Source organism: Apaloderma vittatum, unplaced genomic scaffold (genome assembly GCF_000703405.1).
Source record: "Apaloderma vittatum isolate BGI_N311 unplaced genomic scaffold, ASM70340v1 scaffold13361, whole genome shotgun sequence".
Taxonomy (NCBI): domain Eukaryota; kingdom Metazoa; phylum Chordata; class Aves; order Trogoniformes; family Trogonidae; genus Apaloderma; species Apaloderma vittatum.
In genome coordinates, this window is record NW_009700944.1 from 43,125 (window position 1) to 65,298 (window position 22,174).

General features: G+C 43.1%; 1 protein-coding gene across 1 annotated transcript in view; it reads right to left on the reverse strand.

Moving 5' to 3' along the window:
* KIAA1211L (KIAA1211-like ortholog) overlaps positions 1–1,601 on the reverse strand; it is a 26,074-nt gene extending 24,473 nt beyond the window's left edge. The window contains exons 1-2 of the mRNA XM_009878968.1: positions 1,535–1,601; positions 423–588 (exon numbers count right to left, since the gene is read on the reverse strand). Coding sequence (XP_009877270.1) covers positions 423–588; positions 1,535–1,601 — 233 coding nt within the window. The remainder of the gene's footprint in view (positions 1–422; positions 589–1,534) is intronic.
* Positions 1,602–22,174: the final 20,573 nt, after the last annotated feature.

Genomic DNA, 22,174 nt, shown 5'->3' on the forward strand with positions numbered 1-22,174 from the left:
TTGCAGTCATCCCCTTATCCCTTCCTTGCTTTCAAAATCTGGAGTAAATGGTTAAGCACCTAAATTTCTTTAACAATTCTTGGGCGCTGCATCTTAGGGGCATAAGACAATCCTGGGAAGATACAAGCTGAGGACCTAATTCATTTTTGAATATGGGAACTACATCCTTTTGAAATGATAACCCAGGGCTTATTTATGATTACATTAAAGCTTTTTCTAGATATTATTTTTGCTGCATTCCATCCAATTCCCTTGCAGTCTGTCTTGCATCAGCCATTTTAATTTGTACCTTCCTGAAAAAGGCAAAAAGTTTGAGAACACCTCATTCTGAACATGAGGAGGAGGCAATTTTGGGGTGTCTTTAATCTACAAACATTGTAGCCATTCTATATTTGTTTATCAGCAAGTGTCCAAAGACTTACTCAAGTTCATCTTCAGAATCATAAATAATGTGCATGTCTTGAGAGGCCGCAACATCACTTGTTGACTGGTATAACTTTAGACTGCTGCTCCCAGAAGATGACGTCTCTTTCCTCTTCTTTTTACCAAAAAACTTTTTAAAAGATTTGAACTTTGATTTTTTCTTTCCTAAGTGAAGAAACATAAAGAAGATGCAACCAGCAGCATGTGCAAGTTTTTGGAACAAAAATAATTCCACTATAATTTCTGCGTAAGTGGATTTTTTTGCTTGAAAATGCAACACAGTCTAATTTTGCATTAATGTTGGTCAAGACGATATTGAAAACATTAAATTACTATTATCTTGGAGAATGGATTGCAATGTTTATGACACAGGCAGATTCTACAGTGCAGAATCTTTCCTAATAGAGTTTCTACTTTCCTCTTGACATAATTAGACTGTGAAGAAAAACTTTGATATTAACAGCCTGGAAGGCAGAGAAGAAATTACAGCTTGGAACCCACTGCCTTTGTTAAGCAAGCCAAATTGTGATGATAAGGACAACGTTACCAAAACCAATTTAAATACAGAAAATACTTACATAGGTGGAATATGCAGTGTCAGGAGGCTAATGCTTTTAAAATACCAGTTTTATAATACACACCAGAATATTTTGAATGCTAATTACAAGAGTCAATAGATCATAAAGTATTAAACTAGAAATCAAGCAATAATCTTGACAAGCAATGCTGGTCTGCTCAGTAATGAAAGGCCTGAATTAGGATCAGTTGCAAGCTCTGTGAAGAAAACCACTTAAAATTAAATTGGTGTTTTGTACAAGACATTCCAACTACTTGGGCCTGTCCCATATGAGTTGGCATGACAGCACTGCAAGGCATTTTCCTTATTGTTGGATCTTGTTGGGTAAAAACGTCAACTTGGTCAAAAGACGCTACAAAAATTTTATTTCAAACTTCTGAAAATGTCAAAATTGTAATAGGTCTTGAAGACAGGAGGAGAGAAAGGGAGAAAATATTCTCTAAATCAACAGATTCACACCTATGATAAAGCTAAGGCATTGAAGCTCAAGAAGTCACAGCACTTTTAATTCACTGGGAAAGGGAGCAATTCTACCTGAATTGTCCTCTCCATCTCCTTCAGTCTCTCGTATCTTAGGGTCCATTATCCTTGAGGAACTCATGTGACAGTCACTGAAGGAGGCAGATACAGTGTGAGTCATATCAACAAAATAATAGTACTTCACTATATATGTGCATACATACATATAGGCAAGTTACTAAAATATAAAAATAGAAACTGTGTATGCTTATATATATATAAAAATACATAAAAATATGTCTAAATATATATATCTATATATAAATACACATAAAATACAAAAATATACCATAGGAGGAAGCTTATTAGGCTAAGGTATCATAAAGTCCATAGAATATTTCTACCTTCATGAGGCAATAATATATAATGGTTTAGTTAACCAGCTAGCCTCTCCTGACTGAGAGCTGACCTTGATGAGATGCCCAGGCTTCTTTGATTCTCTCTTTCTGTGCCTATTCCACAGAAAAAATGTCTTTGTGATAATTGCAGCATTTGGGTAATATGTAAAAGTAACGTTAGTAAAGAATCACACATATTTTTCCTTTATTTATATCCAGTTTGAAGTATTCTACAGATTCTAGTTTTTCTTCTTTTTTAAGCAACTTCTGGAAAGGTAACAACTGTTTTTGCTCTGTTGTTGGTATAGACAGCAGCAAAATACAACATAAAAATTAAACCAATTTTCTTTTCTCTTCTTTGCTTTTTGCAAGCAAAAAAACCACCCCACTTGGCTTATTAAGGTTCCTAAACTAAAACATATTTCTAAAATTGTACATGTCACAAACCTGAGGACAGAATATCTGTAATTAAAAATATATATTCCCAGAGCAGTAGTTTGTTTGTGATCTCTTCATCTGGAGAGCCACAATTTCAAGGTCAAGGCAGAATAAAGTCATGGATGCCATTGACTGGCTGGTGACTTAAATGCTGCAGAATAACTCTTTGGGCTGTAATTAGTGACAGATGCTCCCATCACAACGAGGATGGGAGGGTGAGCACGCTGTGGCTATTTTGATCCCCCGAAGTACCCACCAGACATAAGTAACAAGGCTCGTAAATTCAAAGAGTTAGTGAAATGGAAATGAAATATTTATTACTCCAGTCTAAAACACGACCCGTCAGCGAGCGCTTGAGCTGGGCTGTGACAAGTGGCTGTACTATAGTGACAGCAAAGGCATCTCTGCTGCCCAGTGGCCTCAGGGCTCCCTCACCAGCTGGACCCACATGTGGGTTGTAAAACACCCCTCATCAGGAAACCAAATTGGAGTTAAGCACAAACAGGAGGGCAAGCAACTTTTGGTGAAGGGCTTCTGCCTTATATAAGAATAATTCGTAAGGGAAGAGCCTTAAAAATGAACAGACCGTCTATATGTAGACAGTACATATATTTTTTAAGTAAATGCCCACTGGGAGGTGGCACACAAATACGTGTTGTGAGCTGTGGCATATCTAGTCAGTTATTGGACTAGATGATCTTTTGAGGTCCCTTCCAACCCCTAACATACTATGATTTTATGATTCTAGGATTAGACACACTGAGGTGTCTCAGATTCCTGCCGTCCTGTCGCAACAGCAACGACAGTAGTGCAGATCAACACCTTTAAACCTCAGCTGTTACAGGCGTGCCCTGTAGCACCTATAAATGACACACATCCAGATGTGGGATCGTACAGTCTATATAAATTATGGATGCCCAGCTGTGGCCCACTGGCATGGCTCCACCAAATCCAGCTGCACTCAGGTGAGGGTGAGGGATTTTTATCCAAATGTTTATATGCCATATCTCATTAGTTCTGAATAGCAAAGTCATTGAAGAATAAATATCCACATAATGGAAATATTCATTTGAAACATGTAGGCAAGTATAAACACGTTCCTTGTGGCAAAACTCAAGCAGATAATATATTATATTTCAAGCAAAACAGAAACGTGCTGATGTCTCACCCCAAGCCTTAGCAGCCAATTTTGTAGAGAATAAAGAACAATTTAGGAAGAGTTAGCTCCACCATAATGTCAGAGAAGATTTGTGACTTATTTGCAACATCTGAGCTCAAGAAGAGTGTTTCCACTGGGTGTGCAAGACATTTGGGGATAGTAATACGGGACCAGGAGTGCAGCATACATCTCCTTAGTTATGGCAAACGGAAGGACACTGAACCCTGGTAAGCTCTCTCCTTGACAGATATAGTACTATTAATAAAAAGTTCTTTTATAAAGGAATCTATCTTTTGGCTTATTGATTCGGAGGAAACCTAGAGTTGAACCCTGCTGTGGTGGGTGACGTGTAATTTCTATAAAAGTTTGGTGACTCAGAGGGGACTCCAGGCAACCACCGTTGGACCCTCTCATGTCCAAACATCCAACTGCCAGCATCGGGTGAGTTCACCTGGGAAATTCGGGGACAGAAGGCAGTGACTGGTGAATGTTAAAATGCCACTACTAAATTCTAGGTATTCTGGGCCCAAGTGCGTTCAAGTCCCACCTAGGAAGGACACTCTAAGTATTCTGGGTCTGAATGGTTTTAAGTCCCTTCTTGGAAGGGCACTAGGAGAAGTGTGAGCAGCCTGATCAGCATAAAGTGCACAAATTTGGCATATAAATACGGGGAATGTACCTGGCATGGAGAAGGGCACAGCCTCACCTGAGGTATTAGAAATTAAAGGAAAATCGACAGCACAGCAGGTCTATTGAAAAAACATGCAATGGTATTGTGTAAGGAAGACTGACCAGCACTTGGAGGAGCAGGAACACGGCCCCGCAAAGGATGTTTCAAATTTTAAGAAGTGGATACACTCTGGAAAAGTTTGGAAAAGTAAAAACCTCAGCAAATGGATTATCGGTATGTATGGGATCATTGGGCATATGACCACCATAAAGAGGATGGTCAAAAATGAGTACAAAAACCTTGAGGAAGAACTTTAGCTCAGCAATTGTGAGTAATTTAACCAAGGCACCTGCAGAGTGGGTCTCTGCATCACCCTGTACTCCTGCCTCTGTATCACTTGTTGATTCCTCCCAGTTGCCTCTGCTGTCCCCACTGCTTCTGTTGGGCTTTACTCTGTGCTTTCTAATGTTATCCCTAATCCTCTTACAATGCAGCCAGTGGTGGGGGAGTGTGTAAAATGTTCCTTCCCCACCTCCAGTGTTCCCCCTTGAATCCCAGGGATTTGGTTATGTGGGGAAACCAAACGTCCAAGTTAAGGGAAAATGCAGGTTGATGTGCATCTTTACTTTCTATTATTTGTTTGGGAAATGATCCATTCTGGGCCAACAGTGACCTGTTGTTGATGGAGTTGTTCTCTCCAGATGAGCAGGGCAAGAGAGTTGAAGAATGTGGAGTTGACCCTACAGGGAGGGGCAAGTTGAACTGCCTGGCCTCAGGGTTGATCCTGGTGGGGACTGTAAGAATCAAACAGATAGAGATAATTGCCAAACAGTGTTTGCAGATCTGACTAACGTGGTTAGAGCTTGCGAGGAGATAAGCAAATTGAAGTAAAGTATAGGAACATGGAGAAAGGCCAGAGGAACACCTCAGTGACTACTGGAGAAGATTGCAGCAGGCTTAGTTGACACATGGGGGAATGATTCTCCAGAATTTTAATAATGAATTGGCAGCAAGTGTGTTTGTGGATCAAACCGTCTCTGACATCTACAACTATTTTAAGGATCACATGCCAGATGGCAAAGACAAAATTTTAAAGATATTACCTGAAGGTTCTAGACTTACACAATATGTAAATTACGTACTTGCTAGCAAGACATACAAAGATTGTCTGAAAGATATTATTTGTCTATGTGCTGCTTTAGCAGAAAAAATGTCACTGTGCATCTTTTCCTAAGCTTCAGCTGTGTTGTCAGGAAGTAAAATATATAAGGATTATATTAACAAAAGGATAAAGGTTGGTACACCCAGAATGGGTCCAGGCTATGGTAGAAATATCTCAACCAGTAACAAAGAAAACAATTGCAAGCATTTTTTAGGCATGGTAGGATACTGCAGACACTGGATAACTGGTCTAGGAGAGTTAAGTAAAGCACTGACAGAAGCTACCAAGGCAGAGAAAGTGGAGTCTGTGCTTTGGGGTCCAGAGAAAGAAAAGACTTTCCAAACTGTAAAAAGAGCTTTAACTTCTGTTCCGGCACTGAGATTGCTGGATTACTCCAAGTCCTTTGAACTATTTGTGCACGAGAACAAAAGAGTAGCCAGCGGAGTCCTTACTCAAAAGCTACTACTTCACACTGCTGCCCTCTGGCTTATTACTCAACGCAACTGGTTCCTGTAGTGGAGGAATAATTCCCACGTTAAACTGACAGCAGACACAGTAACTGTCACAAAAAGGTGCAGCCTGTTGGTTCTTTTACAGAAAAATCTATCTTTCGGCTTACTGTGTAGTGACGGGGAACTGCAAGGCTTTTACAAAAACTGCACATCAATTTGCTGTGCACTTAGAAGGATTGGAGAACTGGGTGGACCTTTCACTGCCCAGAGCTTGTGAGTGGACACATCTCATCTTTTCAGTTCAAAAGGCAAGTTTCCAACCCAAGTCCAGGTTTTGCCGTGACTCTCCCAGGCCCACACCGGGAGTGGCAGTGGAGGCAGCCCTTGCCACCGTCACTATGTTGTGCAAACACCCGCTGCGACAAGGACCGCGAGGCGGGGCCGCCTGCCCAGTGCCAAGGGTGCAGGAGGAGTTTTATGGCTTCTCTTACCAAGGGGAGATGTTTGCGTCAAGGGATGAACAGGCACCCACTTCCTTAACCTGAGGACAGCGGGGCAGGGGGGTCAGCAAAGCAGCAGGGAGGATTGGAAGGACTTGCAAAAAGTTTGGCAAGCAGTGTGCTGGTGGTCGGGTTTTCAGAAATATGCTTGGAAGTCACCAGATCAGTTTTTAGCAAACCTTGATTTTAAGCAAATACTGAAGCTGAGACACTGCCATTTGCTTGAGTGTTTTGCCACCTGGGGAAATACCCCAGGACAGTGCGAAGAGATCCCTCTGCACTGCTCTGCAAGCAGGGTGCTGCCCAGCTTGCTGTCTCACCCAACCTAGCCGTAAGCTATCACGTTCATTTCTGTTATAAAATTTACAATGACATTTTTATTGGCAAGGGGAAGTTGTTTTTCTTTTTAAATATTTCCTTTTCCAAATGCTGTTAGAGAAACACTGGTTTTCACCTGCTCAACACATAGCATGAGATAATACCATCTTCCTTCCCAAGTTTATAAACTTGGGGACCTGCTATATCTGTATCTCCCTTTTATTTCCTTCAGTACATCCTATTTTAACAGTATCTTTAGGCAGGTTTTCAATCTTTCAAGTTTTTTCCTCGGTGTCTGTAACAAACCCTCCGGTACTAATACATTCATCATAGGAAAGATTCAGTGAAAACATGACACTTAGGAGAAACAAAAAAATCAAGAGGCCAAAGTTTGTCTGTGGTATGACTATACCTGCTTGTCATTCCCCTGATGTAAATAGAGATTTGATTGTTTGCTCTGGAGCAAACTTTATGTTCCTCAAAGCTTTGCTTAAAATCTATCACAGCCTACAAATCTAATAGTTGTGCAATGAAATGTTGACAAAATCTAGCAGCTTGGAGACGGGACCCACGGGCATGGGTTTTATTCAGTGTGCACTTATGCTTGGGTCTGGAAGCTTGGCTGTGGAGTGGGGCTGCTGAGCTTTCTCATTTTCAGTTTCCCCAAGGATTTACTGAAGTCCATCACTAAATTAAATCATCCTGTGATATGAAGACTCAGCAGGATTGGCATGCTAGACGAGCAGCCTGCACCACTTCTTTCTCTGCACAGTGCTGGCAGTTGTACTCTTTTCCTCTTCTTTTTTTTTTCCCTCTCCTTCGCATTTTCTGCATTTTTTTCAGAGCAGAATACTAGAGATACCTGGTTTATCAGTTTATTATGAGATTTTTAAGCCAAAAATATTTGATGATAAATAGTTAAATATTACCTAAGCTTATAACAGTATTTTTTTATATTGCATTTTTCCCAGCAGAGATTTTCTCCACTTTCCTTCTTTCTTCCCATGCCCTTTCTAGACAGGCTAAGATACAAGAAATACATCTGAGACCAAATAAATGCAGAGAATAGAGAAGGAATATAGCAAAACTATGGGTGTTTATTCCCCTTCCTATCTCTCGTGAATGTCGATACATTCAAAAGTGAGTATCCAAAAAATTACAGCTGAACTGAATGACAATTTACACCTTTTATTCCTGTGTTGTGTAAGAATGTTCTATTTCTAGTTGGCAAAGAACCATCAAGAATTAAAGTTATTTTTAAAAGTGGGAATTCAGGGAGATTACTTCACATGAAAGGAAGACCTGCCCTTTTGTCTACAGTATCATGATAAGCACTGAAATTCCTACTGGCATTATGCAGCTTTGTGGATTTGGGAAAGAAGATGCAGAGATTCTGGGGACAGAAAGAAACCCCATATATTCAGAAAATATTTCTCAGCTAGTACCTCTAGCTGAGGTAGCTAACCGAACTGAAAACATCCTAAAAACCAGGGGCAAAGACTGAGGCAGCTTTTCCTCACCCATCCCTTCCCTGAGGGCTCAGATCTGAAATGAAGGCACCATCCACGGGCCAAGCAGCCCCTTCTCCTGTCACTGGGACCACAGAAAAGGGACAGCTCAAAGTTTCCAGGGGAAGCAAGCGCAGAGTGCCCGCTGCTATGCCCTGCCAGCAGCAGGTGCATCAGCGAACTTTCACACCCCTGGAGATGATCGAGCTCTCGGGCACGCGCATGAGTGAGAGCACTGCCCGGGCACAGCCCCAGGATGCCGCGCCCCAGCCTAGCACAGCCCAAAAGCGTGTTGTGACCACCGGCCTCCCAAGCAAAGGTTTACCCTCGCAGCCAGGGGAGACGATCTGCTGAAGACGTTGAGCAATGGGGCGTGGTAGAAGGAAGTGCAGGAGAGCAGGGCAATGAGCTTGTGATAAGGAGGCACTCAGAAAGCAAAAGAAATGCTGCTGTTCAACGCACCTCCTCCCACTGACAGAGGCTCCCATATCACACCCCTCCATTTCAAGCTCTCAAACCACTTTCAGTGCTCCAAAGTGATAATGCTTGAGCTCAGCCAAAACTAAATCTCTCACAGCATGCCCAATTATTATTTATTAAGTCCTTCCCAGAAGTCATTCCTCATCTTCATCTCACGTTACCAAGATAAACCTCTCCTCTCTAATCCACCTTCCACAAGAGGAGGTTTAGGAAGCCTAGTGAAGGGCTCCTTCTGAGCTAGCACAGCACATATGAGCCCAAGTATTAGAAGCATCCACACGAGTGAGATGCAGGTCTCTGGGAATCCAATCAGTTTGTACAAACACATCCAAACAACTCACATAAACGGACGGAAGAATATGATAACAACTGCAACACCATTTCCAAAGTTATACCTCTTCCTGCTCCAGACTTCTCTTTACGTCAAAGAAGCACAGATTTCACTTTTTATTCAGCCTCCAATTTTTAAATCAAATGAATAAATGCACCTGAATGCACGCTTACATTCATTCTAGATAGATACATAGATAGAGATGCAGGTATCTAGATAGATACACAGCCATCCTAGGAACTTTATTTGGAGTCCCATCACTGTGGCTGAAGGGCCACCCTGCCTTTCTGACCTATGTCAGCACCTGTACAAGATCTGTACATATTCTAGCTATGTACCCATCCTTTTTGAATTATTAAAAATAATTTACCCAGATAAAACAGCACTGTTTTCCTCTATCATATCTCTATAAAATATCAAACTTCTTGCCAAACCAAGAAGAAAAACATCCCATCATTTTTTACATGCAACTTTGCCTTCTCTTTTCCAAGCTGGGGAGATGATCCTTCCATCTTGCTTGAATGGTTTGAGTCAGTAAATAAAAAGTATTACTTTGCAAAGTCTCTGACTCCATGTGTTCTCTCCTTGTTTTAATAATTTAGTAAGGATGCTGTTAGCACCTACTTGTTTATGCTGACTGATGTCCATGGGGACATCATCTTCAAAACATGGTATTTTCACACATGGTTTGCTGTCTGAAACATGACAGTTCGTCATCCATCTTCATCAGTCTCACACTGATTCTGATATACCCTCTCCATCTTTTCTTATCTGCATTGGTTAATAAAAGGTTTTGTTTCTTTTCTTGTGGCTGACATTTTCTCCACCTACTGCTACCTTTGTAGCATGCTCTCATGTTAGTATAAAATATGTATGTTGCACAACCATGAGGGTGCGGTGGGAGCCCGTGTGCCACTCCTTGTGCTCAGAGCACGGCTGGCTGCAGGTAGGTTTGCTGCCAGCATCCTCTCCCTGGCTGCATGGGTCCTAAGCCGGCATCCAGGCGAGAGCGCCCAGCCTGAACACAAAGTCAATGCCCTCCTCTTTAAAACTCAGCCTTTTGGGGATCCTCCCATCCCTTTCCCAGTCGCTGTCAAAACGAGTAGAGCTAGCTGTGAGCGAATTGCCCTTTCTCTCAGAAATGACTAACAAAAGTTAGTTGCACCAACGCATCATCTCTTCCAATGCTGCTCCTTGTGCCAGAGTTTGTTATTCCTCCGCTTCCAGCACTGGTGGAGGAATAGCCAGCTGTGGCACAGGGACCAGCTACATGTAACTACTGACACGCCACTGTCTCTCTGCACCAGCTCCTTCCGTTGCAGTACTCACATCTATCACTTAAATCTCCTGTCGCATAGCGTGTAATCGTAAGGTGGTGCCCGACGTCCCTGTGATCACTGTCAGAAGAGACACCAATGAATGTCAAGTAACAAAACACCTACTAAAATGAAAGTGGGAGAGGAGAGATAGGACATAGATCACTGCATGGGCTCCCCTTCCAAGCCTTTGGGTGAACAGGGCAAACAAATCAAAACCTGCCATGATCAGCATGTCAGACTTCACGGGCTCTGACAGGAAAAACAGAAGAGGCAGCAGGTGCCCCTTCCCAAGCATTTCAATGGATTTTCTGGGTGTTCAGTTGTTTTCACTTGCTTTTTCACTGCTTTGGTGCAGTGGATGTTTTCCTCTGCCTAACTAGCCCAAACTCCTCTTTGGTGCATCTGCCCCTGTTATTCCAAAGGCTGTACAGATTCTCCTCTTGCATCCTCACCAGCCCTTTCGCTCTGCCCCTGCCAACAGCACATTCCTTTCTTTATTACAAGCACAACGTATTTCCAATGTAGTGGGGAAAAAAACCTGCTCTACCTGCTTTTTTCCCCAAAAACTGATAGACTGTCATTCCCCAGCATTTCTGAAAAAAGTGAGAAATGCTCCATAAAATAAACCTTCCTCTCAAGTAGCTTTTTGAGTGAGCTTTTTGTTTTTAAAAAAGGGCATTGCAACAGAAGACAAAAACATAAGAGGCCAGAAGGCCCCACTGGAATTGCCTGGATAGCACAGGGAATAGATTGTCCCCCAGAAGGATGAAGAGAACTCTTCTTCCCCGATAGAGCTCAGTAACTTGAGGGTACACAGCTTATCAAGGTCATATTTTGTTCAGGAGCAAGGCCTTACTTTGCATGCTTTTTTTAAACAAACAAAAAAAACCAAAAAACCCACAGCAACAAAGCACACCAAGCAACCATAGAACATAATTAAAAGGTGAGGGCAGAGCAGTTTGCATTGGTGAAAGAATAAAGCAAATTCATGTAAAATGTCTTATTCCTACAGAGTCACCCTTTCCTTCTCGCTTTCAGTTCCCTGTTTTCTGTGATTCAATAGAGGGGCCAGGCATGGGAAGCATTATTATTAAAAGATCTGTTAGAGTAATAAAGCCATACTGGCTCTCCTTATTTCTCAGCATGCAGGGATAATAAGGGCATAGCTGTTTAACATAAAGACATGAGACCTCCCCCGGCCACCTCCCCAGCAGGGATCCTCTGCTATATTTAGGAGCACAAACAGCTCGACATACCACCAAAGTTTTAGGCTTGTATCAGCCACCTTTACTGATAGAAGCACAATCTGTATTTTGAACTTAAATAATGTAAAGTGTTCACATAAAGTACTTTGGCTAATAATGTTCTGAAGAAGTTAATCTTTTTTGTACAATAGCAGGCTAACATCATTCAGAGTCAAGGGTCAGGAAAGTATTAAAAATTCACTGTGCCTCTACTTGAAAAGCAATAGAAAAGAAAGTAAAATGTCTTGCTTTAGTTAGAATGAAATTACATTTGATTCTACATGTCGCAATTGCAATTATTCTTGAATTCAGCACTGGGAACATTCCTGAAGCTATTTCACAAAAATAATTATACCAGCTCTTTTGATATTCAGAACGAGTAGAAATATCTGCGTTGTAATAAGGTTTCAGTGCTTTTAAATTTCAAGGAAACATAACAGGGCTTTCACTGATCCCTCCTTGCTTTTTGGAACCACGAATACAGTAAATTGCCTATATACCTATGTACACACACACACTTTTAATTTGCGGCAGAGAAAGAATGAGACTCATCTGTAACCACAGCAAGCCCTCAGGAACGGTGCACTTACACCTGCTGCCCCATCAATTAGCCTAATGTAAGCGTATTCTTGTACAGTGCAGAGGTTAATGGCAGTTCAAGATGCAGAAAGCATTTAGCACTACCCAGAATAAGATCCTTATTCAGCCTTATCTGTTATTCTGAAGAAAGCTCAGTGGGACAAGGTAACCAGACAATGAAGGTAATTGCTAACATCAGAGCTGAATGTGGCCCAATTTTCATCCTTTCTGAGCCCCTCCATACTCCATGGAGTATTTACTCCCGGCTCCATAATGTGTGGTGTAGTCAACAGTGTCATTTCAACGGTTTTATTTTCTTTAAAAGTTAAGGACAAATCTCTTCAAATATCAGGTTCATCTAAACACAGACCATAGCTATATCCCAGTCCTACTTGCAAATATTTTGCCATAAGTGTCATGAAAAATGAAGTCTGGTTTGGCCAAACACAAGTAATGAGGAAAGTGCATAAAATAAAGAGACTGGACTGGCTTTTACCAGTTTCCTTGGGAACTCCTATACTGGAAAGACAGAATAATCATTTGGATCATCTATGAACCATGTGCATAATAATTTTAATATTGGATATTTAAAGTAGAGAAAAAAAGAAAGAAAGTAGGGAATGAAAAGAGAATTAATTAAACATTCTAAGAGAAGTCTGAGCCCTTCCAGGCAGAGACACACCAGCCTACCAGCTGAGACTCCCCAGAACATAAGTAGGTTGATTTCCAGGGGCTGCTCACAAAAGGTGCCATCAGGGGCCCTCAGTCCTCAGCACTCCCTCAGCTTTGCCTCGTTCCAGCCCATACAGCTCTGCCGAACCAGCTGCAGTCATGAGCTAACCTGGAGTCACCTCGGATGCAGGGATAACAGGAACCCATGTCTCCAGCCCAAGGACCAGTTCACCTTCCTGGGTCATCCTAGCATGAAGGAGCAGCGAGGACGGAGAGAGATCCAGCCGGAGCTGCAGGAGGGCAGCGGGAGGTGGTGGGGAAGGGGAGCACCTTCCCCTGCATTGCCTCTGCAGGGCTCTGACTGCAGTCTCAGAGGCCAGTTTCTCCCCCAACATCCACACAGACCGTCCAAGAGGTACAGACACTGTCAGTGCAATCACAATCCTCTGTAATTTCCCCGGGCAACAGCACTCACATATTTCAGGAATAACTGCTACCTTGTAAACACATTCCACATTCCTGTTGCGTTAAACCCCACAGGCTAAATGCAAAGCAGAATGGCCTCTTGTCTAACTGCTGTACTAGGCTCGCTCTGAAGTGGTACGTGTGGCAGGCTTCTAATTGAGAAGGACCTTATTTAGCCTTTTTTGACCCTGCCTAATTTAGTCCCTCTTCACATACAATTGACAAACACTTTGTTTAGCCCAGATGAGAGAGATGAGCCATGGGCTCCTTTCTCTTTCCTCTACCTGAGTAATACTCAGATCACTTCCAGAAAAAACAGCACAAGTTTTTTTACGCAAGGTCGCAGCCATATGTTGACTACCACAGGGCTATCAGGAGTCCTGTTAAGCTGGACAATCTTCCTAATCCAAATAATTTCTTATGTGAATAGGCTGCAAGGTTGCTTTTTGATGACACCACAATACACAACGTTGCTGCTGAGTCCTTTCAGATTTTTGCAGAACCTTCCTTCACAATCTATAAGAAAAATACAATCAGGATTTCACAAACATAAGAGCCCTAATTTTTTGTCATTTACTCCCTCATGATGCGTACCTGCAAACTTTTCATTCTTACTATCCATTCAGGAAATACTGTCATTTCGTGTTTGAAAGAGAAGAGGTATTTTCTTGTAGCTCTTCTCTCCCCATATACTTGCAGATCAGCGCTCGAAACCACACTCTGTGCTCCAAAACAAGGATATGAGCAAATGGAAATAACTGCCGCTTGCTCAGATTCTTGTTTTCCCCTTCATTCCTTCCTTGCAGCAATAATCTCAGTGAAAATAACCTCTGGCAAATCACTCTGCACGTTTCACCTCCAGTCTCCACTTCAGACTTGCAGATTTTGGAAGTCAACATGCTGAACATGGCTTAATCGTTTTTACTGCTGCCTTGTCAGAAGTCCAGAGCCAAGTCTCCAGCACGCCCTGCACCACCTGCATGAGCCCATTCATTCCCTTGGACCAGGAAGTAGAAAGCATTTGCATGTGCCAATTTTCCACGACAAGTAACAGTGAGCATGTGTGTTCATATATTCAGAAGATTTGGGTGCATTATGAAGAGTGTGTCCAGCAGATTGAGGGACGTTCTCCTCCCCATCTACTCTGCCCTTAGTGAGACCTCGCCTAGAGTACTGCACCCAGTTCTGGGCTCCCCAGTTCAAGAGGGACAGGAGTTTACTTGAGAGAGTCCAACAGAGGGCTACGAGGGTGATTAAGGGACTGGAATACCTGCCTTACGAGGAAAGGCTGAGACTCCCGGGACTTTTTAATCTGGAGAGGAGAAGACTGAGAGGGGATTTAATTAATGTGTATACATACAAGCGGGCTGGGTGTCAAGAAGGAAGGGAAAACCTCTTTTCACTGGTGCCCTGTGATAGGACAAGGGACAACGGATTCAAGCTAGAGCACAGCAAGTTCCAAATCAACATGAGGAAGAACTTCTTTACTGTGAGGGTGTTGGAGCACTGGCACAGGCTGCCCAGAGAGGTTGTGGAGTCTCCTTCTCTGGAGACATTCAAAACCTGCCTGAATGCGTTTCTGTGTGACTCTTCCTAGTTTCTGTGGTCCTGCTCTGGCAGGAGGGTTGGACTCGATGATCTCCAGAGGTCCCTTTCAACCCCAAACATTCTGTGATTATATGCAAAAATGTTACATGCAGAACAAAATGAGGAGGGGTACTGGAGAAAGTACAAGAGGACAGCACGAAAGAGCTCACAGTGTTTACAACAGCAAAGAACAGAGTCATTGGGAGGGCTCCTGCTCCTGAAGAATATGCTAGCAGTCACAGTGTCATACTGATTGTGCATCCTCTCTCATCTGCAAAACAGATGGATCCAGCCCTGTAGGGTGCTTTCATGTTAATCCAGTGCAGGAGTATCGGTGATAAACATCTCTATACGATGCTGCTACTGCTTAGGTTTAATTTCCTAAGGAAACAACATTTATGTGAATGCACTCTCTACCCTGCTCCGTTTTCACATTTCCCCACCACTTTTGAAGCCATCAGTCCTTTTCAGCAGAGTTTGGCAGAGACATCCATCTCAAAGCTATGAGGTTACTACCAGTTTTGTAAAAACTGGTGATTGTGCAAAGTCCCTGCTGTGGAAAATTCTACAGGAGGAGGAGGAGATCTTGCTCCTCTTGCTAGCCAGCTCAGCAGCCATCAAATCCGTAGCCCAGGTGCAGCCCTGACTAGCCTCTAGGCTGGCCAGTAGAGGAAGGACAGTTCAGGCTATGACAGAGTCAGGAGAAGAAGGGAGGGACTGAGAAGTGAAGTCCTATGGACAGCACATGGCAGGGGGATGCATACTGCAGCAGGGGAGCGTTACTGGCCTGGCAGAAGCCACCCACTGTTTAGAGAACAATGCTGATGTTATCATGATGCTGCCACTTTACTTGGAGGTGGAGAGAAGAAATGAGAGTGGAAGAGGCAGCTGCCAGCTCTTGCAGCTCTCTGGAAGACCCAAGATTCAGACCTGTCCCTGACCTCAAGTCAAGTGGGACTTTATGGATAACATCACAGAGTTCCAAGAAACTGTACCACAAAGGTACAGCTGTTTCCATTCACAGGACTACAAAGCCTATCATGACAAATTTATGCTGAACTAGTGCATTCATATACAATGTTGGAGTGACAACCAGCCTCCAACTTGAAGAGCCTCTCCAAAGGGAGAAAAGAATTGTTGGCACACACATTTTACAGATGGGTGCAAAGGTATGGAGAGATCAAATGCTTTTCCTGATGCCCTTCAAGAAGCATGTCTCAGAGTAGGCACCAGAGTGAGTTTGTCACGCAGAAGAGGTGCTTAGCTCCAGGTCTGTCCCTTGGTCCAGATCTGCTTGAGCCAACGGCACAGACTGAGGTGCCCTCTCTGGTCCAGGACCCAACTCCACATGGCACCCCCTGGTGTAGTGGAAAGCAAGAGGCAAAGGGAACTGGATCTCACTCCCTGGATCTCCCTTGGAAGAAGTCCCATGGACCACTGGTGGGGGATACATTGGAACAAACGTCCCTCTTTTCGCACATCACCACTTCCTCTCAGTTTCTTCTCATTTTTGCCACTGGGGCAGAAATTTTCTCTATCCTCTTCTGACCTGATGAGCACTTTCCTTGTGAAACCCCTCATTGCTTTAAGATCTCTTTGGCAGAAAGCTCTCACATGCATTGCTTGTTCCTGGCTGCATCTCCCTCTAGGCAATGGAGAACAGACAATTCAGATATTAATAGGTCTAAAGCACCTTACTCTGAAGAGATGCGGAGGACAGAGGGAAGTCAGCTTGTGGTTAGGTGCTCTGCATTCCCATTCCCACTGTCCTAGTCCCTGTGCCAGGTAAGCCCCAAAGGCTGCACAGGAACCTGAAAATGTTGTTTAAGGGTGGCAGAAAGGAAAAGATCAATTTGGAGACTTACTCCATTTGTCCCCAGGCTCCCTTCTTTGAATAAACCACGAATGTTTTACTTCAATACTTGAAAGCCTGATGAGATGCGGGTTATTAATTCATGACTATGACAAGATTATTATGGTTAATTTAACATGTGCAGGCACTTAACTAACTACTGTTGGGAAATATTTGTCATTAATTCAAAAATTTCCTGCCTGCAATTTGGCAGATATAATGCAAGCGAGCTGCAGAAATCCAGCACGACACAAAGAGCTCTCATCTGCCATCACCTTTACACGTGACTGTGCAATACTTGAGCTCTGCCTGATTTAAATAAGCACAACAAAATGTACTGCAACATTCATAAATTAAAAGGCACTTGTATTCAGACGCTAAAAAAATCTAACTTAAGAGTATGCTCTTCCAGACGTAGGAAGAGGAGCAGAGAGGTACATGATCATACCATGGGGAGCAAGATGGACAGAGCAACCTGTCTCTGAGGCACGACACAGACCTCCAGGGCCATCTCACCACTCCTGGGGAGAGAACTCCCTGCTTGCCAAACTGCTGTGCTTTGCTTGCTTTGCCAGAGAGGCAGGCGAAAAATCTGCGTGTACAGAGCTAATTAGAACCACAGATCAAAACTTACATCCAAAATGACCAGTCTCACTTTTGAAGAGTCCCAGCATTTCTTGGCTTTTTATGATCCCTTGGGCAGGTCTAAAGTCAGTGAAGAATCATTTTACCCACAAAGACTCTTCAACTCTGTGTTTTTGCAAGACCTATCACTATTGGATGCATTGCCTGGACACTTTCAGTTCACTAATATGGTAAAAATTTCCTGAGGAACAGCATGTTTTGGTACACTTAGATCTCTGAGCTTCACATATGTGTGTCAGGATAAAACTTGGGAACATACTACCAGGAGGGACTTCCTAAGCATTGTGCCCTGTTGTAACTGACAAACGCTTCATATAATTCTTTCCCAGGCTGATTAAAGTCTTGGTTTGAAAATTACTCTATTTTCCTGATATCTTGACTGAAATGCTATTCCCAAACTTTCTAACTCTGATGGTTAGAAATTCCCAGACTAAATGGCCAGTCTACACCTGTTTATTTTTGTGCCAATGCAATACTTGCCTTGAAGCAGCTTTTCTCTCCTGCCACGGGTATGTGGAGAAGATGGCTGTCTCCCCTTTCAGCCTTCATCTGTAAAGCCCGATAAGCCGCAGGACCTTAATATCCTACTAGAGATAAGCTCTCCATCCTTCTGGTCATCTTCCTAACCCTTCTCTGCAACGGTCTTTTGGCAGCCAAATGCCCAGAACTGGACCCTGGATCCCAGGTGGCCTTTATAGCCAGATGACATAAATGTCACTCTTGGATTGAAGGTCCCCAGCTCCTAGTTAGTCTTGCACAGGTTTCGGCAGACAGGCACAGTGGAACACATTCACATTCCATCTCTAGCCTGCTCTCTACTGCAGAGTCCAAGGACATGTTTAAGCCATTTACTATCAAGAAACATCATTCTGTGCAAGGCCTATGCTCCAATAATCTCCCGAGACTTGGCTCCCACCTGCATCCAGCCACCCAGATCGCTGATGCTTGCTGCCAATATCAGACTACAGAACCCATTCCAGCTTCTTTTTAAACTCCGAAGTGTCGGCGTATGCTCCCTTGGCTGGACTCACAAGGGCCCAGCCATCTGTTAATCCCTAGAGTGTCTCTGGTGTAGGCGTAATGGGAAAATATTTAGTCTTCCACACGAAGTTGGCAAATGTACTAGCTCAAGATTGAGGGAAAACTGACCCTCTTTCCTTAGGGGCCTCCTTCCTTTCAACATTTTTTTTCAAATATTTTAAAAATATTTGTCAGTTGCAGCAGTAGGCATGGAATGAGACATCTAGCAGAACTCTCAGCTCTGGCAGAAGAGCATTACTAAATGGACACTGTAAGGCTTTGTGAATAGAGGAAAGATCAGGGAGTGCTGGACGACTTAATCTCTTGGGTCCCACGCTTTTCTCTGAGGATACTGCTTCACTAAAACAGCTACATCAAAGTGACTAAAGAGGTTTCTGCTGTTAACTGTCTCCTGAAAGTTGTTGAACTTGAGAGTGGAACAATTAAATGAAATGTGAAGCACCTCCTCAAACAGATATTTGTCCTCCTCTGTCCTACATCACCTAAATGCACAGTAGTGTGAAGTTACACACTTGAGAGAGCCTTTTGTAATAAAGAACATCCTGAACTGCACAGAGATCCTGCCCTGGTATAGATTTTTTTCTCTCTTCTTAAATGGGCACACACACACTGGGTTCAAGGAATAGATGTATGATAGAGACAAAAAGCTTGGTATACTAAATTGGACATGTACGCTTTGAAAAGCAGCTGCTGTATCAGGTATGCAATGTGAGACTCTGGGAATTGTTTTGCTGAATACTAAGTGTGGAAAGTATCAATTGAAACTGCACTTACTCAGTGTCTCTGAAGAAATCAGCTGCTGAATGCCTTAGAGCCAGCACTCAAACTAAACAGCTTCATATTAGAGATAATTAAAATGCATGGCTTAAAAATAATCTGCTCTTTTACTTCCCTCTTCAGAATCCACCAGTAGAGCCTCCCGTACAAAAAACCTATCAACATGTTTGCAGTGTACCCATCCTAGAGATGTGCAGCCAGATCTTTGGCTGATGTCACTTGGCAGGACCCTGCTGAAGTTAATTGGAGCTGTACCAAATTGTATTGCTGAAGAGCTGGAATATACTGTTTACAGACTTCTTAAAAAGGCAAGTTTAATAGCTTGTTTGCACCTGGAGACATTCACTTCCACATTTTTCAAAATGCAAGAACTGTATTTTCTTTGAGGAGTGGTCCTTCAGAACACTATCATGCCAGCCCTGTACCAGCACTAGATACAAATATACTCTGGTTTAATTCCCACCATCTTTGCTATCTGTGAGTAAAGGGAGGCTACAGCACAAGGAAGACAATACTTCTTTTCCCTAAATACTTTTTCTCAGAATGGCACATCACTTTAAACTTTACATTTGTCAAAGGGTTTTCACTTGTAATCTATGAAAATATAACAAAAAGCAGTAATAAATCCCATTGTGTTACAGGCAGAGGCAATGACTGCCGGCCTCTGCACACAATACGTAGAGGGACTTGCTGCTTTCCATTTTGTAAATGTGCTACAGGGACCCAGTTGCCAATCCTACAATAAATTAACTAGATAAGTTTAAAGGTTGTTTTCAACACTTTATAAACAGACACCACAACAAACCAGGGAAGACAGTTCATCTTTCCACTTAACTTTTTTACTTACCATCTGATGAAACTTTAATGAGTATAAGGCAGGTCAATACTCCCACAACCGAATGTTGTGCATCTGTGTAACCAAGAAAAGTGTTACACCTGTAGGAAAACAACCTTTAAAGCACCTCAGACAAATTTTCTTCAGCTGCTTACCTGCGTGTGTTCCTGTTTGCCACATTCAACGTAACGCAAAAGGCTACTGGTGTTTCAAAAGGGATCTGTCACCTTGCCAGACATTTAAGTGGTAGTAAAAACAGCAGAGGCACTTGCAAGTTTGCACGGAGGATTCTCAAAGTCTTGATTCAGTTCGACTTGGATAGTGCACTCTACGTCTCATCAGTTATCCAGCACCAGGTTACGCTCTGCCTTCCTTCGTCAGTTATTAGCGCTGCCCCGATCCCTCCACCAAGTGGTCCCTGTATCTAATGCTGCAGGAGCTGGTCAGAGGAGAAAGCACCAGTATCCCCCAGTTGCTAGGAAACAAGCAGGGAGATCCTGACCTGAATTCTTAGCGGAGGCTGATGTTGCTTAGGAAGCTCAGCTGGGTCCTTCCTGAAAAGGCAGGGACGTGAGGGAAAAGTTACTCCTAGATTTGCAAAGGCCACCCTGTAGCACCACTCAGGACAAAGGGGCTGTAGCTGAGCTATTTTTATGACAAAAAGGCACCTGTTGTGAAAACTGGAAGCACATGTGCAAAAACCGAGGGTGAATTTTCTGTTCAACATGCCAATGAAACTAAAAAGTTTTTAACCTTAAAATAAGATCTTTATGTGTCAAATCTGGTCATTAGATAAAGTAGAAGAAAACACCCACCTCGTGTACAGCCTCAACATTAACAAATGCAATGACAGAATACTAAACATATGAAAATTTTGAACAACCCATTCTAATGGAAGGTGTCCCTGTCCAGGGCCATTCAGGGGGTTGAAACCAGAGTATTGTTAAGGTCCCTTCCAACTCAAACCATTCTATGATTCTATGAAATCAAGAAATTAAGGTCATCCCAGACATGTATGCTACAAAGTATCATCTAAAGCCGAACTCGTAACATAGAAAACTGAAGAGAAGCAAGTCAGAGAAGTTGATGATGACAAAAGAACTCTGCAATTTCTGACCTTTTAAATATTTGAAGTTACGGCCACATCGTTGTATTAATTACTATGTCTAATGTGCAACCTCCTCACCATGTGTTTTCTAAAAGATTAAAAGTAAGAGCTGATACAGACCTGAATAGTTAAAGCACCTCTGGATCCCTTGGATGGTGTTATCCTACATAGTGGAAGGAAGTAACAATTCCTCAAATGTAGCATAATGTAAATGTCTCACACAGACCCGATTATCTGAAAAAAAATGCCTGTTTGCTTTCTACTGACTCTAAGGAACATCCATCCTCTTGGCAAAAACAGCCGGGAAGCGATGCTGTGCACACCACATGCGGCACAGCTCCCGCAGGCTGAAGGGGCCAGCAAGGCTGGGAGGGACGAGGGGTGCTGGTGCAGAAACGAGCCCTTTCATTCCATCTGGATGTTCCCTCGTCGCATCTGGGCACATTCTCAAGTGTGAGCAGCTGCCTCCTTACTCAGGCAGACACTGACAGTGCCAGCCAGGAATATCTGCAAGGACCTGTAGCCCAGCCAGGGCAGTAGCTCTCATATCATCTTTGCAGGGCACACTCTCTGCACAAGAGGTTTGTGGTGGCTATGCCTACTGCCCAGCCTAAAAAAATTCTTTTAGAGAGTGGTCTTGGGCAGAGGCCTGGCCTGTCATGTCGACAAGTCCAGCTATGACCTTAAAAGGGAATTACTCCACAACTTTGGATAGCCTTTTATCGGCTGAAAACAAAGCAATGAATTAATGGAAGGGAAAGGCACACAAGTATCTGCAGAATCATAGACTCATCATAGAATCACGGAATGGCCTAGGCTGGAAGGGACCTTAGAGATCGTCTAGTCCGACCTCCCTGTCATGGGCAGGAACGCCTCTCAACTAGATCAGGCTACTCAAGGCTCTGTCCAACTTGGCCTTGAACACCTCCAGGGAGGGGGCAGCTACAACATCTCTGGGCAATTTATTCCAGAGTCTTGCTACCCTCGTTCTAAAGAATTTCTTTCTAAGATCCAATCTAAATCAATTCTCCTTCAACTTAAACCCATTTCCCCATGTCCTATCAGTGGACCCTCTTGTAAAATGTCCCTCCCCGGCCTTCCTGTAGGTTCCCTTCAGGTATGCCAGACCATCTGAGCTGCTCAAAGGTACACCTAACACTTATTTCTAATGTATG